At 36.0% G+C, this 24,363-nt stretch overlaps 2 protein-coding genes across 7 annotated transcripts in view; one reads left to right on the top strand and one right to left on the bottom strand.

Annotated features, from left to right (window-relative positions):
• LOC144581759 (uncharacterized) overlaps window positions 1-19,937 on the bottom strand; it is a 31,305-nt gene extending 11,368 nt beyond the window's left edge. Inside the window, exons 1-2 of one of the 2 annotated variants that reach the window (XM_078366568.1) lie at window positions 19,780-19,937; window positions 7,744-7,867 (exon numbers count right to left, since the gene is read on the bottom strand). In XM_078366568.1, the coding sequence (XP_078222694.1) occupies window positions 7,744-7,867; window positions 19,780-19,913 (258 nt within the window). In that variant the 5' untranslated portion in view covers window positions 19,914-19,937. The remainder of the gene's footprint in view (window positions 1-7,743; window positions 7,868-19,779) is intronic. The other variant, XR_013532974.1, reaches the window with a different exon arrangement.
• Window positions 19,938-19,966: 29 nt separating this feature from the next.
• Window positions 19,967-24,363, top strand: part of USP53 (ubiquitin specific peptidase 53) — an 80,485-nt gene continuing 76,088 nt past the window's right edge. For 2 of the 5 annotated variants that reach the window (XM_078366565.1, XM_008992767.4), the window contains exons 1-2: window positions 19,967-20,128; window positions 21,163-21,307. The gene's annotated coding sequence lies outside the window, so the exon portion shown is untranslated. Of the gene's footprint in view, window positions 20,129-20,359; window positions 20,394-21,162; window positions 21,308-24,363 lie in introns of those variants that run through there. The other 3 variants (XM_078366566.1, XM_002745443.7, XM_035293041.3) reach the window with 2 other exon arrangements.

Raw genomic sequence — 24,363 nt, 5'->3', positions numbered from 1 at the left:
AGACTACATGAATGAACAAGTTATTCAGATAAACTTCTCTACATGTTTCAGCTATTTGGTTTTCTTTTTATCTAAATGTAAAGAGGATTTAGGCTGCCTTAAGCTCAAACTTCTACTGACACTATGCAAAAACCTCTTGGCCTTCCAAGAAGGTTTGTGACTATTCCTTAAAGCTATCTCTAATATTTTTCCTTTAGTATTTTTATCACCACCCTGAGTGAATTCCCACAGAGACTGAGAGACAATGACTCAAGGGATGTCATAGTACTATAGTTTTAATTACCAAGGTGTGCCCAGAATTCAAGTTTCACAAATCCCAATGCTGTGCATTATGTTCAACTTTATGTGTGGGTTTTCAGAAGAGCAAGAACAAATAAGGTACAAACGAATACACATATAAATGCATACATGTATATGAGACAGGGAAAGAGGAAGTAATTTGAATTGGCAGCTTTCTTTGCTAAATCTTTAAATTCTGTTAAAATCCTCAAGTAACTGGGGAGTACCTGCTATAGGACACAGACAGAAACAAAAGGCATGAAAGTATCTGAAAGCAATGTAGCACACATTCATCATAATATATGTAATATATTGACATAGAAGACTCTAAACTAATACAAAGTTATAGTTATATCTTAAAATATGACTGAGGAATTACATGACATGTAACTTACAGAAATCAATATCAATTCCTCCCATTTCAATTCAATTAAGAGTTCTGTGATAGATGTTTATAGCAGAGAAGAAATATCCCATCAATAGAAAACTGTCTATTAGATAAAGTTTAGGTTAGAAGAAGGACAGTGTATAGTAATGAAAATACCAAGTCACAATATTTCATATTTAAAAAAGAATCTGTGTTTGCAGTGTGGAAATTGGTGATTGTTTTAATCATCATCTAGACTTGTAAGTAGAAAAATTTTAAAAATTTGCTTATGAAACTATAACCCCTAGAAAGTAACAATGACACAATATTGTATTTATAAATATTATTGTAGAGAATTTGTATATTTTTAAATATGTCTTAGATATCTTAATTTTATTTATAAGTTTTGGCATTTAATTGTATTAAAACAATATGTTGGCATCTGAGATAAACTATCAATGAGGCTCCCATTTTTTTTGTTCATTTTAATCTTTAAAAAATAAAAATTAGGCATATTCATTAGGAATTTTGATGACATGGTTTAGTTCTTTGTTAACATCATGAAATGAGTCATTGTTTTTAAGGAAATTGAAATCTTACTGCATTATTTCAATCATTTCCAAATATAAACCATGATCACTGTTCCTAATCTGCCAATACTGAAAGTAGAGGCCAGCAATTAAATGTGTTAGCTACAGAACAGTACTCCCCAGTATCATAAGAGATAATTAAAAAGCAAAATCCTAAGTGATGCTTATTTTTTTAAAGATCAGGTAGAAAAAGAAAAGATAACCCTCTGTCACTATTTTTTTCTTTCTTGGAAGTGTCGATTAATTCTAGCTCAGTTGACACCTTTAGAAAAGACAACATTTCACTCTGGTTGTTACACAAATCAGAATTCAAAAGGAATTTTGAATGGGATTTCCATTAACCTGAAAAACAGCTAAATCTTTCAAAGTCAAAAGAAAGATTATAGTCTGTTTAAAACAACAGAAAGACTGTGGCATTTTTTCCACCTGCTTTTGTATACATGAGGCCTGGAAAAAAAAGAGAAAAATATTTTTAAAAAGGTAAAAGAATGAAAACTTGTTGCTGGAGTACTAAATATCAGACCCTCTAGTCATTTCCTTATCAAGGTAACTTAATATATTTAATATTGGATTTTCATAATTATTCTGTAAGGATGGCATTACAAATAATCTCAATTTTATATTAAAAAAACTGAGCCTCAGAGAACTAATGTGACTTGAAATAAGCCTAGCTCGTAACTGGAAGAACTTGATGAGTGTGGTTCTAAAGTGCATGCTCTAAGAACACATGGTTCACAACTTTTCTCTCAGAATGAAGTTCAGCCTTAAAATATTTTACTTAGACAAAATAACAAAAGTTCTCTATTATCTTAATTTTGAGCAAATACATCTATAAATTGAGTAATTTTAGAGTCACTGTCCAAAGTTATATAGGCATTCTTAAAAACTGAACTTTCAGACTGTGTTGAAAGCAAATGAAACAGGAGTATGCATGTTTAATTTTGAAATTAACACAAAAGTATACTTTGATTAAACCTGCTTATTTCTGCTCAGTATTGTACACCCATTTGATCTACTAGTCTTCCTTTTCTAAGAAGAAAGAGTGGGAAAACAAGAGAAAGAAAGAGTTAAGAAATGCATGACATAAGGCTTAAAGAAATCATCTAATTAGTAACATACCAAAACCACTCCTTCAAAATGAAAACATTTTCTACCTTTTGAAACTTTGGAGTAAACTCTTTCAAGTTTCATTATACTGTTCAATAGACTTCTGGGTCATGAAATTATATTTCCTATTTTAAGCCAATTTCTTCTTATATCATTGGCAGGACTGATGATCAACTTGCCAGCTGCCCCCTGGATAACGAGCACTACATTAATAACTAAAGCTTTGGTTAGAGAGACTATCTTTGGCTTTTAACTCTCCACTTCCTTTCATTATTTCTCAAATGTTTTATTTTCCATCTCATAACTCAATATTTAAGAGGACTTGACAATTTAAAATAACTCATTGGTTATTACAAAATCAAGTCAGATATAGACAATAATTTTTAGTCAAAATGACCATTTATTGCATCTACTTTATATTTTACATCCTCTAAATAGACCCATTTATAAATGTTTTAGCAGCTTGGAAATAGAGGGAGCCAATTAATCTTGCAAAGGCTAATACGGAGCAAAATATCCAGTCGTGAGTATGAAAAGAACACCCTGAACTTTTCAACTAAGGGCACAACTGTACCAGCACATTTATTAATTCTGGAATTTCCTCACTCTGCTGCTTATGCAAGATAAAACTTACATGACATTACTGCAGTTTTTCAGCCACAACTGTCTTTTATTAAGCTTAGAAAGTATTACTTTGAGTCTCCCTTTTCTTATGAAGAAGAATTTTGCCCTCCACACTCTATTCTTTAGGAAGATGGGCAGTTTACTTTCTATGAAAGGCAGAAAAGTACCCTGCTTTGACCAAGACAAGCAAAGGGAATCCATTTCAAACTCACTGATCAAAGCACATTGCAAACATATAAAAGAATTTTTTAAAAATTACAATGCTTTTTACAAGTTAAACTTTTCAGAACTAAGAAAAAAGAAAGCACAAGTATGTAAGAATTTTAATAGCTTAAACTAAAATGTTATTAAATAAAAGTAGAGGTTCTTTTTTTGAATTTCTTAAATGTAGAAACTAGATTGCAATCTAGGATATAAATTTCCCCTGACTTCTCAATATAATGTGATTTCTGTTTGGGAAGATTTGGTACATACAGGCAAAGAGAAAAAAAAAGCTATTTGAAAGAGCTTATAGTTCAGATCAAAATAAGAATGTGCTTGTTATTTTGTATTGGGTAATTTATTTTTTTTTTTTAAGAGAGTCTCATTCTGTCACCTAGGCTGGAATGCAGTACACTGGCCCAATTATAGCTTCCCACTGCAGGCTCAAACTCCCAGGCTCAAGTGACCCTTCTGTCTCAGCCTCTTGAATAGTTGGGACTATGGCACCTGGCTAACTTTTAACTTTTTTTGAAAAGATAGGGTCTTGCTATGTTGCACAGCCTAGTCAAGTGATCCTCCCAGCTAGGCCTCCCAAAGCATTGAGATTACAGGCATGTACCATCAAGCCCAGCCTGCATTGTGTAATGTTTTGAAAAATATTTTAATGACAACTCAGGCAGTGGAGATGTTTCAGGAAGCAGGACTGGAAAGTTAGAAGGAAAAAAGATAAAGTAAATGTCATTGTCTATTTTTAAAATGCTTATGAAAGAAGCTGTATCACTAACAAAATGAATATATAAGAAGCGGTGGGATGGAGGGAAAGGAAGGCCAGAGTGAAGCAGCCTGGAAGGAAATACAATTCAGGCTGTACAAAAGATAATTGCATTATTTTAAGGTTTCTGAAGCATTTTATTCATCCTTTTTGAAGTAATTTTGGTCTACATAGACACAATTGTTTGATATGGATCGTTATCTAAATAGATACACTCATTACATATATCATCACTCACAAATAATACATAAAAGCAATTTTATTTAAAGGTGCCAGGTTCAAAGTAACGAATTTACATACTGATTTACCACAAATGAATGAATAATCTCAAGTAATTTACTTTAATCTGTAAACCACAGTTTTCTTCAAGTATTTATATGGCTCAAACATCACCTCCTCCTAAGACCTTTCCTGATCACCCTTATTTAAAAGGGCACACTTCTAATCCCTTATTGGGGCTTTCGCTTTTCTTTACAGCACTTATTACTCCCTAACATAATGTGTTAGTCCAGATCCTCTGAGAAGCAGATGTCAAGATGGGATTAAACATGCAAGAATTTTACTAGGAGAAATACATGTGTGAGAGAAAATGGGGAGGGAGTTAAGAATGTCTGGGAGATATATATACCCAATATGTACCCACAAAAATGAAAAATACATAAAAAAAGAAAGTATGGCAGAGCCAGCAGGCCTAAAATGGAAATGTGTGCAAGTGTTCTAGACCATCATGCAATCTCAGGGAGATTCAGCAAGGCTGTTTGGGGAGCCTAAGCCAAAGTGACTCATCCTCAGAGGGGTCCTGTGTTTCCCAGGAACAGTGTACCTTAGTGGCACTGCCCTAGTCATTAGTTGAGAGCAGCCTGTGAAGGCAGCCTCTGCACCAATGCACTGTGGAGTTCAGAATACAGCAGAACTGGGGCCCCTGGCCAATTATGTTGCTGGTGGTCTAAAAGGAGCCTTCCAGTGGCTACCACACATATTTAAATATATATATATTTATTTCTTTATGGTTTAATTCTTTCACCAGATTAAATGCTCTCTGAGGGCAGAGACTTTGCCTTATTGATTTATTTAATTGACAAATACAAAATTATATGTGAATCATGTATAACATGAAGCTTTGAAATATTTATACATTGTTGGAATAGCTCAATTGAACTAACATAGCGATCATTTTTTTGTGGTGAGAACACTGAAAATCTCTCTTCATGATTTTCAAAATACAATGTTGTTATTAACTATAGTTACCATGTTGTACAATAGATTTTTTGAACTTCTTCCTCCTATGTAACTGAAAATTTGAATCTTTTGATCAGTATCTTCCCAACTGCTGCCTCCAACCCAGCACCTGGTAACTATCATTCTACTCTTTACTTCTCTGAGTTCAACTTGTTTAGATTCTGGATATAAGTGAGATCACTTTTATTAAATGCTGTATCCAGTATGCCTGGTCCCTTCTAAAGAACAATATCTATTTATGAAATAAACATATCTGAATTATGGCAATAATTATGGCAATAACATAAATATCTATATTTAAAATAATACATTATAAAACACATTACCCCATACTTGGTAAGTGCTAAATAAATGGAAGCTATTTTTGTTAAAAAAGATTGAAAAATTATTAAGATCACACAGTAAAAAAGCAAAGGCATTTAGAACTAAGATTATAGATGACACTGGAATCACACTTTGAGATAAATATACCAATATGATTTGGCTCTGTGTCCCCACCCATATTGAGGGAGGGATCTGGTGGGAGGTGACTGGATCATGGGAATGGTTTCCCCTATGCTGTTCTCGTGATAGTGAGGGAGTTCTCACAAAATCTGATGGTCTAAATGTGTTTCCCAGTTCCCCCTTTGTTGTCTCTCTCTCCTGCCACTCTGTAAACAAGGTACTTGCTTTCCCTTTGCCTTCTGCCATGATTGTTAAGTTTCCTGAGGCCTCCCTAGCCATGTGGACCTGTAAGTCCATTAAATCTCCTTTCTTTATAAATTACCCAGACTCAGGTAGTATCTTTATAGCAATGTGAGAACAAATTAATAAATACATTTAGCCTGGATTTGGAACTAATATATGTTGGAACAATGAGTGTATTAAACATACACAGAGAATCAGAAACACTGAAGTGGCCTAATATTTAGGACAGGCATTAGCATTAGCTCCATTCTCCAGACTCAAAGTTGTCACTAAGATAGTCTATTTACAGGTCAGGAGTGGTGGCTCATGCCTGTAATCCAGCATTTTGGGAGGCTGAGGCAGATGGATCACATGAGGCCAGGAGTTCCAGACCACCCTGGCCAACATGGTGAAACCTAGGCTCTACTAAAAATAAAAAAATTTAGCCACGTGTGGTGGGGTGTGCCTGTAATCCAAGCTACTCAGGTGGCTGAGGCACAAGAATCCCTTGAAACAGGGAAGTGGAGGTTGCAGAGCGGAGAGTGCACCACAGCACTACAGCCTGGGTGACAGAGTGAGACCCTGTCTCGAAAATAAAAACAGTAGCCTATTTAGAAACTTGCTAAAATGGTCTTATTTCTTGTGAGCATTCACATTTTGAATGTCATGTAAGAATTAAAAAAAACAAAACAAAACATGGTGGATACTTTCCTTGATCAGTATATTGTACCTCTTTGGGAAGCATACTACATAATCAGAAGAGAGTTCCCATGGGATTGACATTTATATAATATAGTACTGCCTTTTTTTCAAAGACCTAAAATGACTTTTCACGTAAATACCTGTTTGGAATGTTTTGAATCAAGAAAAATATTGCACCTGGATTCTGATTCCTTGACACAACAAAACAAGTATATAGTGAATAAAAACAATCATCTTCAAGTCCCTTGCTTTAGAGTGTTTCCACCTTGCTTAAGGAAATTAGGTTCCTGAAAGTTATAACCAATGAAAGAAGGTGACTCCTCTGTCAGCTGAAATAATAGCAAATCCATATATAATAAACCTGAAATAATCTTTCTTTCTTCCCCATTTTACCTTGAAAAAGCAAGCAGGAATACTGACCAATTTCCATATATATTCCACTCTCAAACTTAATTGTAAAACTGCTTTCTAACATCCATTTTTCCTTAATCCTACCTATGCAAAATATAAGGGTTCATGAAAGTTCTACAACATAGCTAACTGGCCTCAGGTCCCAGTCCTCTTGGAAAAGACCTCTTCTAGGTCCTATAGCACTCCAGGATCCGAATTTATTTTAAAACAAAAAGTCATATATGAACATGGGTCACATTTATTTAAAAAACATATATATGTATATATAATTTTGATTTTTAAAGAATTTATTCTGTCTACATTTTTAAATATCTAAAATTTGTAAAATATTGGAAATAAATCAACCTGAAAGAAAACTAGCCATTTTTCAAGGATATATCATCAACAAAGCTCATAAATATTTCTGGTTTATCAAGTTCAATCAACTTTTTTCTTTAATCTTTCCAATGAAATTTACATTAATGACAAAAGCAAACCACCTTCCCTTTAGGTAACAGAGTCACCATTGTTAAGTATTTCCTTTACTCTCTCCTAGTCACTATTCCTCACACTTTACTGGCCACTTGAAACTTAGAGTTCCTTTATTAAGCAAACTAGATCAAACAATAGATTTTGAGTAAGAAATTATTTTTCACATCAATTTTACAAATACTGTAACACAAATATATTTTACAAGTTTAAATAAAGCACCTTTCCACCTTCTTCAAAGATTCCTCACCTCCTAAATAGAAATTGCAGGGGAAACAATGTTATTAAGGATCATATATAAAATAGTAGTGGTGTACCTGTAGTCCCAGCTTCTCAGGAGACAGAGACAGGAGAATTGCCTGAGCCTGGGAGGTGGAGGCTGCAGTGAACTGAGATCGCACACTACTGCACTCCAGCCTGGGAGACAGAGCAAGACCCTGTCTTAAAAAAAAAAAAAAAAAAAAAAAATTAGAATGGACAAAAGGGGCCTAGCAAATAATAGAAATTGATTAAAATTTAACTAAATCAAAACCACAATGAGATACCATCTCATGGCAGTCAGAATAGTGATTATTAAAAAGTCAAAAAAAAAAAGTCAGATGCTGGTGAGGCTGTGGAAAAAAATGAACACTTTTACAGTGTTGGTGGGAGTGAAAATTAGTTCAACCATTGTAGAAGACAGTGTGGCAATTCCTCAAATATCTAAAGGCAGAAATACCATTTGACCTAGCAATCCCATTACTAGGTATATACCCAAAGGAATATAAATCATTCTATTACAGAGATACATCCCTGGGTATGTTCATTGCATCACTACTCATAATAGCAAAGACATGGAATCAACCTAAATGTCCATCAGTGATAGACTGGATAAAGAAAACATGGTACATAAATACTATGGAATGCTATGCAGCCACAAAAAGGAATGAGATCAAGTCCTTTGTAAGCACATGGATGGAGATGGAAGTCATTATCCTCAGCAAACTAACACAGGGACAGAAAACCAAATACTGCATGTTCTCACTTATAAGTGAGAGCTGAACAATGAGAACACATGGACATGTGGTGGAGAAACAACACACACTGGGGCCTGTTGGAGGGTCAGGAGTGGGAAGAGGGAGAGCATCAGGAAGAATACCTAACAGATGCTAGGCTTGATACTTAGGTGTTGGAATGCTCTGTGTAGCAAACCACCATGGCATACATTTACCTATGTAACAAACCTGCATATCCTGCACATGTACCCCAGAACTTAAAATAAAAATTTAAAAAATATAATAAAGTAAAAATCTGCTTCTAGGCATACCAATTTGCATTCCTTGACAGATCCTCACTGTGAGACCACCATCTTGTTTCAAGAAATATATTCTTTACTTCTGATACATAGAAAGAGATATGAAGATAGTATATGATCGATCACAATAAATTTCCTCATAAACTCATCGAAACCTATTAAATATTTTTAAAAATTCAAAACTTTTAATTCTGTATTAACAAACTGCTTTTTTTAGTTACACAGAAAAAACATGTTTTTAGATGAATACATATATAAATGTATAGATTATGGTTAATGACCACAGTTATCAGAACATATTAGACTATCCTTCTTGTTCAACTCCTTACTGTTTACTTGTGTCCTCTTGCTAGCATAGCAAAAGGGCATTAATATTTTAGAAATAGTAATAAAAATAAACAAAGAACAAGTTATTGTGCTAGGTACAACCAACTGGTACTATATTACCAGCATGATGAATCACTCCCTTTGGTTTAAATAAACAACTTGAATCAAAGAACTTTAGAAATAGGCATTGCCTTGAAATATCTAAATCAATCCCCTCATTTACAGAATGGCAACTGAGATTAGAGAGGTTAAGAAACTATCCCAGTTTTATATTGCATGTAAAACATTAGGACCCAAGTATCCTGACTTTTGATGTAATACTCCTTCTACCATCTTATTCTCTTTCTATCTCAGTTGAGAATAAAATCATCAACATGGGCACAATCCATGTATCTTCTGGTGACATCTTGTAAATTATTATTTCATATTTATCCATATCTGGACAGATATAACCTTGTATAATTTATATACCATATTTATTAACCATTGAGAAATAAAATTGAATGAGCAGTAATGTTAGTGAAGTGTGGAGCCAGAAAGTAAAGTCCTTTTTTTGCAATGCTAGGCAGCTTAGATTTTATCATTAAAAAATTGTTAACATGACAATGATAATGACAATATCAAACAAACATGAATATTTTTTCCTAAATGGATGGGAGTAAATTCCCATTTTTCAAATTTTTCATATTTCTTTGTTAAAAAAGAAAGTAAAGGGCTTCTTCCATTAAAAATCTCTTCTTTGAAAGACACGAAACCATGTCTTTCAAATTAGTTGTGTTCTCTCAGGGGACATAGAAATCAATTTGGTTGGTTACAATCAGTAGCTTTTAAAATGAAATAGAATAGAATAGAATCAAATAGCAGAGTACATCAGTCATAGTAATAATATAGTTTCATAAAATTTCTGCAATCAGTTTTATATGTGTTCATGGGTACTGGATCACTATATAAAGTTTTCTGCTTACTCTAGATTGAGTCTAAAATATTTGAAAGCTACTGTTCTTTTGGCTGTGCATGGTGGCTCACACCTGTAATCCCAGCACTCTAGAAGGCCGAGGTGGGTGGATCACCTGAGGTCAGGCATTTGAGACCAGTCTGGGCAACATGGCAAAATCCTGTCTCTACTAAAAACACAAAAAAATTAGCCAGGCATGGTGGTGCGTGCCTGCAGTCCCAGCTACCCGGGAGGCTGAGGCAGGAGAATCACTTGAATCCAGGAGGCCGAGGTTGCAGTGAGCCAAGATCCATCATGCCATCATACTCCAGTCTGGGCAACAAGAGTGAAACATCCGCTCAAAAAATAAAGCAAGCTTCTGTTCTTTCTAGTGCTACTTGCTGTTTGCAGTTTAAATGTCAGCCCTGTTTTTAGTGATTGAAATGGCTTCCTTCTGTCACATTAAACTATTAAAACTAACTTGATAGAGTTCTTTAGAGTTAAAAGTATTTGAAACATTAGCAGAATAAAACTTATAGAAAGCAATTTAATCCACATACATGGGATTTTATTTGCCAAGAGTTTGTTTGTGTTTTTCTCCAGCACAATTTCAGGTTTAGGGCTTGTTTTACAGATAAGAAAATGAAAGCTTCAAGAACCCAAACAGTTAAGAATTGGAAATAAATTCAGTACTCTAGTATTTTTGCCTTTACATGTAAGTCTTGGAAATATTTTTGTCACTGAATATTTTCTAACGATTTTATTACATTATTAAAAATTAAATGTTTATTTTACTTTTTCTTTTGACCGTGGAGTGAATTTCAACAAGGAAGTTCAACTTGAAAACACTGGTGCCCTGAATATTTTTGTCATCTTTACAAAGAAAAGTGCTCTCCAGGGAAACTTCCTTTGGGTCTAGTATTTCAGCCAATATGCTATGAGCAAAAGACACTGTGTTACTTTACTATTGTGTTTCTTAAAGAACTACTTTAAAAACAAGTCAGTCCAAGATGTAAAGTGTGTGTGTGTGTGTCTGTGTGTGTATGTGCATGGGCGCGCATGTGCACATGCACAAGTCACAGAGACTTACGTTTGTTATATTTCCAAGGAGTGGGAAAATACACTTTATAAATTTCCAAAATGATGGTTGTTTTTCATACAATCAGAGAACTACCATGGATATCACAATTCAGAAGAAAGAAGTTACTCGCTTTTGAAATACTCTTGACCTCATGTTCACTTTCCTTTGTCTTATAAAAGGGTACAAAAGTGCCAAGTATGTTTATCAATATTCTAATATTTAAATATATAAGAACTTTTACTGTACTTTAAGAAAGAAAAGAGTTCCATCTTACATGAAACTTCAGAATAATTCATGGAAAATTGTTCACACTAGGCAAATTCCAATTGTTTAGGATTTAGGTTTCAGTCTTGGTTCTGCCAGGGTCTAGAATGAGGTTGGGTAATTTTCCTCCCTGGGCTTAAGTTTTCTCATATGTACAGTGAGGGATTTTAACAAACTAATCTCTAAAGTCCTTTCCATCTCTAAGATTCTAAGAAATCTTAAATATAAAAAAATTTTATAAAACTAGTTTTATAAAAAGTTGAAGAGAAATGATGTTCATAGAAAAGAATCCTAGTAAATAACTTTATGACAATTAAACCTCCAGATATTTTTGGCCTATTTTCTGAATACATTATTAATAAGAACATACTGGCTTTGTTCATTTCTACTTTACTGTATTTCCATGGCTGTAACTTTTCAGTATATTTAACTAATATGGTCTTTTATTTAGTCATTCATCTTCTGTTTATTGAGTGTCTCCAATATGCTAGACACTATGCTAGGTACCTCATTTTCACTGTTTCTAAAATAAGGGTATTAATAAATCTAAATATTAATATTTAGGGTCATTGAAAAAGTAAAATAAAATAGTCTGCATAAAGCACTTAGTTTCTAACACATATTTGGGGATTAAATAACAACTGAGAAAAGGCCCTTTCACACATTTGGAACAACATACTCCAATTCATTTAAGCATGAGGAAAGAGGTTAAAAGAGGTTAAAATTGACCTGCCCACAGTCATACAACGACTTGCTGAGAGCAAAGAACATTCTGTGTTCTATCATATCCACATTGTTTCTGAGCACAAACAATTTCACCATTTTTTTTCATTATTTTGTTCAGATGACAAAACATTGCCAGAAATAGAATTACAAAACTAGGTAAATAAATGTTCAGAGGGGCTGGCAGTCCTACTTAATCCTAATAACAGTAATCCAGTTAGCTAGAATACCCTGCTACACACAGACGAGGAAACTGAGATTTAGAGAAGTTAATAACTTTTCAAGATCACACAAACAATAAATGGCAAAGTCAGGGTTTGAATCTAGGTCTGTCTAGGTACAAAAACCATACTATTTTATGATACCATGTTGCCCTTACACATTTCTTTTCTTGTCTTTCTAACAGTTTTAATTCTGCCATTAGGATTAATTTAGGCTATAGGTAGAGCAGAATGTCAGGAATCCAACCCTCATCAACATTTTCCTTAATGACTTAGCTGAAGACAAAGATATTACTACCTTTTGCAATACAAATAGAGAAAGAATATAAAATAGAGAAAGAATAGTGAATCTTATGAGATATGGCATAAAACTTTAAAGCAAAATATGATACTTAAAAGAAATGAAGAAAACCAATGATGGGGTTGCTTGTGCTGAGACAGCATAAGTATTTGTGTCCAAAAAAGAATAACGGGATTAAGATTTGGGAAACTTGGCATCCTATCACTTTATAAAAGAAAATTAACCAAAGTAAAAATTAAGTATTTTGAACATAAAGTAATATTGGTTAACAAAGTAACACAGTTGCAAAACAATCTTATTTAAACTATCCTGATAAGAAAACAGTGTCTGAACTATGGGAGGAAATAATTTCCCCAAACCACAATTGGGGTAATTGCAAAAATCTGTTTTTATTTTTGGGCACCACATATTTTTCTGAAGTTGACAAGACAGCATCTTGAATTCAGTTACATGGATGGTATGTGAGGCTTGTTACTGCATTTGCCAGGGACATGTTGATGAGGCCATTGTCAGGAAACATAGATAAGAGTCGCCTTAGATACAGGCCCACACAGGGGAGAAAAGTGTTTTAAATGATGACCGAAAAATGTTTTCCTGTTACTGATAACTTAAATATCTTATTCACTTTTGGTTTTAGATCACAGCCAAACTGAAGTTTAATTTACATGCTCATACATATTTCTGTTCTTTACCTTCTACTCTTATTTTAATTGCTGATAGTTCTGATTTTTTCTTATTTATATTTGATCTCCATTTTATAATATATGCTAGAATTTATTTAAAATCATTTAAATCATTTGTAGGATGAGGTGAATTACTGTATAATAAATTAATATGTGGATTCGTTTAATATTTACTAGGCTTTCAAAAATTGTTGATAGAGCAGAGTATTTTAGCTTAAAAAGACAAAAGATATTTTCAGTGTTAAACAGTATCTTACGAAAAAGGAGAATATAGATTTCTGTTATTACAAAGGACAGAAATAAGACTAGTGTGTGGAAATTACTAGGAGATAGAGTCCAACTCATTGTAATGAACATTTCTTAATAGAGAAGTCTTAAAAGGGCAGTAATAGGCTGACCCACAAAGCATTAGGTTTTCCATCACTGTTACCACATTTGAACAGAAGCCGATAGCCCACTGGTGGGGATGATCCTCCACTGAGTGGAAGCCTGGACCAGATGAAATTTAAAGCTTTCTATATTTTTGAGATTGTAATAAAATATGTATCATTGCCATTAATGATAATGGGATTCTATATGAACCTATATTTTTTTTAGTAATCAGTGTTAGTACTCACAATAATGGCACTAATGGCCGTAATAACCTAGTGTGGGACTTTACAGTTGCTTTTATCTAGGGCATTATAAAAAGACATTTGTATAAGGATTTCTTCTCACCCCAATTTTACTGATAAGAAAATTAGAATGTTTCAATGTGAACTAACATACAAGAGTAATGAAATGACCTCCACTGACACTAAGTCAGCAAAAATCAAGGAGGCCACTAGCAGTAATTTACTAGCAAATGTTGACCTTGGTATGGCAGAGCCTTAGAAGGATAGGGATAGATGACCAGAAAAGTTTCAGCCAAGGAAAACTAGCTAGGATCTCATGGATATTGAATTTGAACTTCCAGTGTTTAACAAAATGTCATGCTGCAGAGCTTTGAGGAATCCATAAACACAGAAGTCCTGAATTCCTTGTAAAAGAATAGAGGATCATCAGGAACTCTCTCTCTCACCCCATCTCTGCCTTATTCGTTCAAACCAGCTGCTTTTAATGACAAGGTACATAGCTAAAGCAGCACTGGGTTCACATTTTTACAGCTTTGCAATCAGAGATAAAAGGGATCTTTCCTGTAAGCTCCCATTTGAAAATTTCTGGGAAAGGATGCTGATTAGCCTGAATCACTCACACACCAATCACTGAGGCCAGAAGAGGGTGAAATACCTCATTCGGGGTCATACCTGTCCTGTGATTAAGTGGTGTAGATTTGTTACTGAAAGCAATACAAGAATATATGTCCACAGTAGCTATTTTCTCAGTTGAAAGAAGTAGTATATTAATCAGACACTTCCAAACATACTGACACAACTTTTTCAGATGTACACATATTAAGAACTCAGGTTTTCTAGCTTTCTAGATCACTTGATCAATAAATATAGTTTTATCTGATTTTGGGGGGTACTATTCTCCCATATTGTCTTTCTTTCCTTTCTACCTCAGTTAATTAGGTTGCAGTATAATTCTACTTCTGGTTCCTACTGTGAGAAGCTGGGAGCCTGGCATGAAAGAGTATTTGTGGAGCACATTTGGGTACTGACAGCAGACCAGCTGCCTTTCACAGGATGCTCTGGTCATGACAATATCTTTCCAGGTGACTTCATTCTGCTCTCTTGGTATATTTTATTAACTGTATTTTTTTAATTTTATAGGAAAAAAGAATAAAAGAAAGTCTTTTCTAAAAGAAACTATCAACTTTCCATCCAGTGACCTATTGTAGATAATAATTTAGATGTTTAACAACTCTCCATTGATGCCTATTGCCTATCACTATGTTCTATTTACAGATAAAATGGCATATCAGAATGACTTTATCAGACTTTAGAGACGGAATGGTAATCAAAGGACACATGCCTTTCATAGAATTTTATTCCTAGATAATTAGAAAGAAGATAAACAACTAAGCAAATAAATAAGCCAAATAATACAGGTTGTGATAGAGGTAAATAAACAGGAAGGACTATGAACTTTATTCTGTGATATCTCAATGTCTGTGATAGAGATAAGCAGGGAGTTCTAGATCAAGGATGGCTTTCCTAAGAAGGTAAAGCGAAAACTGGGTTATAGATGATGAAAAGAAATCAATTATTTAGAGACCCATGGGAAGAATGTTCTAGGTCAGCAATTCTCAACCTTGGTACAACTGACATTGGGGACTGTTTTGTCCATTGTAGGATGTTTAGCAGCATCCCTTCCCCCAACTGTGACAACCAAAATTGTTTCCAACCATTGCCAAATGTCCATGGGAGATAAAACCATCTCTAGTTTAGAACTAGTCTTCTAGATATAGGGAACACAGAATGCAAAGCCTTGAACAGCACGAGATGTTGTTGCAGAGGAAGGAACAGATCATTCAGCGGTCTACAGGCCTGGGCAAGAATTTTGGATTTTATTCTATGTAAATGGAAAGTCACTGAACAATTTAAGTTGGGGAGTAACATGTCAATATTTTTAAAAGACTATTAGGCTGCTGTGTGGGAAACAGATTTAAAACCATGAGGATAAATGAGAGCTCACGATCAGGCACTAAAGCATATCAACATTTAAAGCAGATTGAAAAGTACAAGAGAAAAGTAGACTGAGAAAGGAGTCCATGAGATAGGATGAAAGCCTGAAAGAAATGATGTCACAAAAAGAGATGAAGATGTCAAGAAGGCAGTGACTAGATTTTTCTGGCTGGCTCATCCCTGAGTCATAGCCTAGAGATGTCTCTTATTGCCTAGCTATAGTTTCCCCTACAGTTCTTCTGTATTTTGTTCCAAATGAATCATTCTGTCCCAGAACTTACAAAGGCTTCCCACTGTAGTCCTGTACTGGCCTTATTCAATCCTGTTTCTAAAACTTCGCCCTTTTAAGTCACATCTGTTCTTCAATGCCTTCAAATACACCTGCTTATAACCCTTCCAAGCTGAAGTTCATATTTGATCTCCCACAGAAGCCCTCTCCAACTTTAGCTCACACAAATGACTCTTCAAAAAAATCAACAAAACTTCCAATATTTTACTCCATCCAATAAACGCTACTTGTTAAGCATCTGTGCTGGGCACTGTGCTGTGCCTTGGAAGTATGAAAAAATCAGAGGGCTTAGTAAGGTAATTCACTTCTCAATCCTCATGAATGCATTTAGGAAAAAAGGATTTTGTCTAGTTTCTAATCCTGAGTTAGTCATTCAGCTACTACTTCTCTATGCTGTATTTTACTCTTCCCCACCCAGCTCAGTCATGGTTAAGCTGTTGATTACCTCCTGGAACTACTGGATTATAGCTCTGCAGGACAGAATGTTGCTACTCCTGTCAGTCATCAGTGGCAGGGTGCATCTAGCCACAGGGTAGCACATTTCCCAAAGTCTGAGTTATAATCAATCCAGAATAACACTAAGAAGTGTGTAGGTGTGCTGGTGGTGTGCACTTTGGCTGAGCTTCAGCTGAATAATCTAAGGTGTTCTTTGGCATGCCAAGCCTACTCCCTTTCATGATCTCTTTGCCTGTGTGAGATGCAGAGACTGTTAATTTGGGTCCAGCCAATCAGAAACTATTAAACTGAACACACACACATATCCCTCAAAGACAAATAGTAATAGTTAATATATTTTGACCTTCCCAACTACAAAGTTTTCTGGGAGCAACTGCTCTCCTGCAATGTCAATTTTCCAGTTTTTCATGTTTGCTTCATACTCTACCCTCTTGATGCTTAAATGTATCATTTAAGGTGTATAGTCAGGGTTTAGTCAAATTCTTGAGCAGGGTGAACTGAAGCATATTCTGTAATCTCTAAATAAGGAAGGGAGTAGTCTAAGCCATTATTATTCACAGTTCAAATTATTTCTCAAAGGTAGAGGTGGGGGTTACTCTATCAGGCACATTTGCAGAGAATTATAGTACAACGTAATTGTTATAAAAATAAGTCCAAAAAGGGTGAAAGAATGACAAGTCTTTCTCAGAAAGTTACGAAAAGATTCATGGAGATAAGTATTCGAGAGAGAACCAAAGAATCTTGAGAGGACCAAGAACACACAGAAAGCAAGGAATTCAGAATGATTAATGTGGAGGAAGTGGAGGAAGAATGGCAGATGAGTTTAACAGTCTGATCATGAAAGGCCCTGAAGGGTGGGTCATGAAAAATTCTTAGCAGAAAAGTATGATCATATTTTCATGTTAGAAAAATTATTAACAGAATGGAGGTTGGACTGGTGTGGGAAATAACTAGAGGATATCTTGTGAATATTGCAATAGTACAAGGGAGATGAGTCATAAGGGATGGTGATTATTTGAAGGACTAAGACAGAGTGGAGGGGTGGATTTGAGAGACACTTAAGGAACTGTTATAGTGAATCCCAAATTTCTCTTCAAAGAATCAGTATGTCAGTATGCTCAGCTCTCGTATTGTTTAATTCTCTATTTTAAAGTTTAACTTCCTTGGAATTCCAGTAATGAGCCTTTTCCACCAGTTCTAATCAGTAGTGCACATCTGTTCCCACGTCCCCGGCTCCATCCTGACTCATCCAGTCACTTGCTCCAGCCACCATCTTTGACCTAGGTCACCCCTGGCTACCTGCTCTGACCCACCTGTAACCATCCTTCTTGCCAAAACACCCACCCTGCCACTCCAGCTGGTACCCTTGTTCTTTTTAAAATGGCCAACTGAGATTAGTCTAGCTTGTATGGTCTAACCTTAGCCAATAGGGGAATGACACGGCAGTAGGGATGACCCCCTCAGGCATTAAGTACCCCCTCTCTGCCTGTCCAAGCCTGCAGCCACCATTGCTGCATCTGTACACTTCACCCTTCTATAGAAGTAAACTACCTTGCTGAGAGGATTTATCTTTGCTATTTCTTTTGCGGCATCAAAATTTTACTTGTAACAGGAAATGAGAGTCAAAATTTGATATTAGAAAAGAAGAAATGAAGGAAAAGTAACAGGGGTACTCATGGATTTCTGACTTGGGGAGTTGCATGTCATCATCTGAAATAGGGAATGAAAATGGTGTAGGTTCCAGATGGGTGAGGAGGGAGATGGCATCAGGAGCAAATTATAGTAAAGATGTCCATGCCTGTTTGGGACATATTGAAGGTACTGTGTGAAATCCAAATGAAGATGAAGATGTTGCTTAAAAATGTCGGACCTATAGATCAGACTTAAAAGTCTGACGTTTTTAAAAATCAAAGTATAGATATAGACATACACCTGGGAGTTGCTGGTGTATAGGACACTTGGTAGGTAAGTCCATGATGGGAAAGAGACTGCTCAAGGAGACATGAGGATTAACATTAAACAGAAACAGCAAAAGAAAATGGAGTGCTGGAGAACACAGAGACCAAGCAGAACAAAAACAATATTTAAAGTAGCTGTGTAATGAGGAGAAAATAACATTAGGGAAACTGAAGGGAGAGTTGATGGTGTGCTCTTATTGTTTTAAAAATGCAGAGTAGGCCCTTTCTTCCCCAACTCCTCCCAAAGTTTTTAGTATTTTGAGGGCAGAAGCCACGGCTTCCTTTCATTCTATTTCCTACAGTGTCTAGTTCAGTACAGGGAACATAGTAAATGCTCCATACATTCTTAAGGATTCAGTCTAGACATTACAAACGGGTCCCATTTGTCGCCTGTGTCAACGTCGAATATTTCTTCCCCGTTTCTTCAAATAAAATTTTAGAAGTGCCTCTGGGTTTACTTAAATCCATTTTTTACAATCAGTATTTTCTACTTACACCAGATTTGCAATTGAGTTCCAAAACCTTATTTACTTCAGAGATCTTTGATATCAATGACGATGGGTTTTGCTTTTACTACTATTCCTAAGAAACGTTTTTTAAAATCAAAGTTTGGCATAATTCCCCGCAGTACTTTTTAAACTTAAAATCTGTTCGAAAGCACGGTGAGAAGGCGGCCAGTCTTTTCTGACAATCATTAACCAGGACAACAGGCTTATTAAAGCTATCTAATTAAAGGCCACGAAACAACCGCTTGGGGAGTACCCATTCACGCCACAGGAAGTCATTTAACTGCAAATAGATCGTCTAACGACTCACAGAAAGCTATAGGAAACTGAGTGTCTGCTTGGCGTTTTGATGACAAGCTACGGATTGCTCTCTCAAGCGACATCTAACCTAAGCGCAGTCCTCGGTGGATCCCCGTTCTCGAGCTTAGAAAATACTGAATGAACTACCGAGAGCATCAGAATAATCGCCTCCTCCTGAGGAACTAGCCTCTCTTCCTCGGTACACCAGACAGCACGTCCCACAACTACCTTTCACCCCACAACCAAGCTCCAGCGTGACGCTCCCGATTTGGGGAAATGTCTCCCGGTCTCGCGCGATCTCGCGCCTCCGAGGACGCCAACTATATCGCGCTCGCCATCAAATCCCCGCGGGAATAGAATTCCGCAGGTCCGGAAAGCCGGGAAATAGCGTGCGGAGGCGGGGTTACCTTGGTGAGCCTGAAGGCGGAGCCAACTCCGAGGGGGCGGGCTCGAGGCGGGGAGAGGGGCGGGGCTCCAGGGACCTGTTGATCGCAGGTGTCACTGGCCTGACTGGCTCCTGGGTATTGGGGCGTGTGCGCATGCTCCGCGCTCAGGGTCGGGCTCTGGGCGGCGGAGACCAGCCGTCTCTGCTCTAGTTCCCGGTGAGCCTTGGTACGTTGGCAGCTGTTGGTGTGTCTGGCGGGTGTCGGCGAGAAGCGGAGCTGGGCCAGCCGGAGGCAGCTCTGTGGGAGTGGAAGGCCAGTATTTCTCTATCTGGACCGTAAGCTCCTAGCGCAGAGAGGGTAGTAGCTCAAGGTAAGTCTCGGAAACTAGCCTCTGGTTGGAGATCCGGCGACCTGCGACCCCCGCGGGCCTGACCCAGCTACTCTCATTCTGGACCCCGACCACGTCTCTCTCCTCGCAGCCGGGAGACCTCCTCTCCCCGCCCGGCCTTCAGGGCACACACTCTCTTTACTGGGCCGTTCAGGCGCCGGAGGTCACGCAGCCCTCTAGTCCCTTCTTGCTGCGTCTGGTGGAGATGCCTCTGGCCAGGCTGGAGGCGCGCGCGAGGCTGGAGGAGGTGCTGTACTTGCTGGGTCCTGGTTGTTATTGCTGCCGTGTTTGCGGGCGGCGACGGGGCAGAAGTTGGAGTCCTTCTGGGGTAGTGAATATTACCCTTACTTGGCTCCTGCCTCTGGCTATCCAAGCCACGTTACCTCGCCTGACCACACAGTTTTTTTTATATAAAGGTGTCCAGGATGGTTATGCTCCCTCCTTGGAGAAGAGAGATGACTGGACTTGTGAGGTTCTTGGGGTGGTGGTTTCTCAGTGATAGTGGTGATTTATATAAAGTTAATGTTTAGCTTCCAAACGGCGGCTTATGGGGCATTTACTAAACTATTTTTAAACAGCGTTGGAGGACAGGAAGTACTTGCACAGGTGTAATAGGAAGGGTTTCTAAAACCTGCAATCAGAGGATGTTTTGAGGTTTGTAACCCTACTACAAGATTTTCTTTATCATTGCAAAGTCTGGAGTGCATTACCAGTTGGACAGCAAAGTTTTCCGAACGTTTCCTTATCTGGAAATAGATTTAGGTGTGTGTGTATGTATAAATATATATATTTTGTGAAGAATATCAAAGGCTATTTTTGATTTAGGTTTAACAGTAAACAAGAAGGAAGGGTTTTGTGATTAGGCTCTGATTCACTTTTAGTTCGTTCTTTAAAGAAAAGCCTTGCTAGTTTTTCGCTATTTAAAATGAGTAGCAAGTGTTAACACAAAATGTCTGATGGAAATGAACTTTTGGCTACATTGAAAACTTGTTAGTTTTATTTTCTGTTCTTTTCAGTTCCATGATGATGATCTAAGCAAAGACCCTTCGTCTTGTTAAAGATAAATTGTTTTAAAAACCCAAAGTGAACAAAACTTACTCTGCAAAAGTAATATATGATTTCTCTGCTGCTGTCATAAGAATTCAAATGGACAAACTCAGTGTAAGTAGGAGTTAATTATCGTCCGAGAAACAGGGTTTTTGTTTTGTATTTCAAAGACTTTTAAAATAAACTCCTTGATACAATTTGTCCAGGTTCTTGATTACTGGTGATAAACCATGAAAATGATTTGTTAAGATTTTTTCATTAATGAAACTGGTAGGTGTGTGTATTTCTTCCTAACGTGTAAAAAATAAGAGACTAAGAACTGGCCTTTCCTAAGAATTTAAAAATTTTTTTTGTAAATGTATGTAGATTGTATAAGTTCATGGAATATGACGCTAATTCATTAATATTATTTTCACTAAATGATGCGAAAGATAGTTTTTAAAAAGATATTTTAATGGGAAGTTAGACTTTTCCACCTAGTTTATTCTTTCCTCAAAAAAAGAAAAAAGAAAAATTACAGTACTCTTAAGATCTGCCATATGTGCTGTAATTCAAGTTCTTTTATATTGTTTAGTGTTAGATGTTTATTTTACACTATGTAGTATCAAGAAATACAGCTTTGATACCATATGGTTTACAAGTTTGTTTTAACAAGACAAAGTTTCAAAATGAACATTTTTATCTTATTTAAGGTTATATATAGCTTTAAAAGCCAAAATCAGAATTATTTTCCCTCCTGGAGCTGTTTGGAACTCTCTTACTTACTGGGGTAGGAGAGGGTACATTGCTTTACCCTACAACTTTCCAAAAATATATTTGATCTTTATAAAGTGGTGGATTAAACTATCCTACAAGGATGTTTAGTTATTAAAATACTTAGGAGATCCTTTTTGACAGCTTTAACTATAAGGTATTTCTTGCTTGTAGACCTCAAAACAACTTATAGAAAGTTGGTTAGTTTATATATTGCATTTGGTAGCATTTTGAACACAGTGTGCTAGGTGTGATAGGACCAAGATGATTGCCAGTTTAGCTTACGCTTGCTCACGAGCTCTTGTTTTAAGGAAGGAAGTGTGCTGATTTATGCCATCTTTGAAGAGCTAGGTAGAAATTAATGATGTTCAAATGTAGTATTGTTAATTTTACATTGATGATTTTTAGAAAATTTTGTATTACAGTATTTGTACATAATAGGAACAGGAAATGGATGCAACCTGTTCTGCTACAAGTAAAAATCCTCAAAGGTTAAATTTTAAATAACTTTATGTAATATCCTAATCTTTGCAGGTTATACATTTTTTTTAATTAATAGGAATGTCATAGATACCATGTACAGTATATAGAATATTCAGGCAATTAATGTTATATGTTCTTCCAAGTTAATGCATATCCTCTATCAGGAGTTGTTGAACCAAATGCCCATGATTAGAACTGTGGTCTGTGGTTATAATTGAGTTTTCATATAATTGGTTTTCTTTGTGATCTTAGTATTTTTTCTTTTTCTTTTTTTAATGCTATTAATTTCATTTTGTTCATTTACAAACATTATTCGAGGAGGCTTCATTATTAGGTCATTAAAGATGTCCATCATACAAAAAAAAAACAAACAAAAAATTACAAACCATTGCATCTGGCTAAAGAATTTTGATTTTACATGAGACTTCAGAAAAGTTACTTCATATACTCATCTTTGTAATTCATCAGAAATTTTTCTGCAAAATAAACCTTATTCCAATATCTTAGTTGTTTTTATGGACAAAATCAGTTATTTGACATGTCATGCTATTTTTGAATTAATTTGAAAGTAATTACATTAGTCTTCTATTTTACACATACTACAAAAAAGAAGTTTTAAGAAATACTCTTCCTTTGGAAGGTTTTACTTCTGTACTTTTCTGAGTTAGAAGTGTTCAATAAACATTATTGACCTACTATTGTATGCTAGGCATAGTACTAAACACTAGAAAGTCAAACATTAATTAATTATACAATGTTGGCAGGGCGCTGTGGCTCACACCTGTAATCCCAGCACTTTGGGAGTCCAAGGCAGGCAGATCACCTGAAGGTGGGAGTTCAAGTCCAGCCTGACCAACATGGAGAAACCCCATCTCTCCTAAAAATACAAAGTTAGCTGGGCATGGTGGCGCATGCCTGTAATCCTAGCTACTTGGGAGGCTGAGACAGGAGAATTTCTTGAACCTAGGAGGTGGAGGTTGCAGTGAGCCAAGATTGCGCCATTGCACTCCAGTCTGGGCAACAAGAGTGAAACTCTGTTTCAGGAAAAAAAAAAGTCATTAAATTTGTAGTTATATTTCTGAAAAGTTGTACATTGGTTGAAAATTTCTAAATCAAATCTCTGTTGCTGACATTGTTATTTCAGAGTCACTTTATCTTCCTTTCTGATCCATGAACTGCAAACATTGTAACTCATTTTCTCATTCTCTCTAGTCCAGAAAAGTTTTATAAATGAACATTTACAATAATTCATGGTGAAAATCCACTTACGACGTGAAGCATTCCCAAAATACATTTTGTAAATTAGGATTTTTCATATGCTAGTTATTCTTAAACTAGGATAGCTCCATAAATAAAATTGGTTATCATTTACTAAGAACCACTACTAAAATTTTAAAATTAAGAAATTAGCATTTCATTGGATAGTTTATCTGATCTCAATCTGAATTAAAGCCATAGTTAAGTTTAATATATCAGTTTAAGGTATTTCCTTAAAGATAACAAAATGGAATATGAAATGTATAATATAGCTTTTGCTTTTTTTCTAAATTCTTGTTGATGTTAAAAATCATTTTACGTGGAAAAAAATATTATTATAATTAGGCTGCATTTGTTGAATGCCTATGTTTTGACCGCTTGTTAGGTAATACATGGTTTATGATTCTCACAATAGCCCTGTGAACCTTTCTATATTGATTTTGATTATAGACGATAAAACCGATACACTTTTAATGATTGAGTAGTTGAGTAATGTGTTGCTGTAAACTTTGTCAGAAGAGGAATAAATATATATGGGAATTATGAAATCGGTGGATTCCATCCTTGTCAAGAACCCATCCGGGTATTCTTTTTCCATCAGATACCTCATGCTCTGGCTTTTCCTTAACTCCTCAGCCTGCATGATAACCTATTGCCTTTCTCATGGTGCCCCCCCC

Source organism: Callithrix jacchus, chromosome 3 (genome assembly GCF_049354715.1).
Source record: "Callithrix jacchus isolate 240 chromosome 3, calJac240_pri, whole genome shotgun sequence".
NCBI classification, from domain to species: Eukaryota; Metazoa; Chordata; class Mammalia; order Primates; family Cebidae; genus Callithrix; species Callithrix jacchus.
The sequence above is the reverse complement of the archived record's forward strand: the minus strand, read 5'-3'. Positions and strand labels throughout refer to the sequence as shown.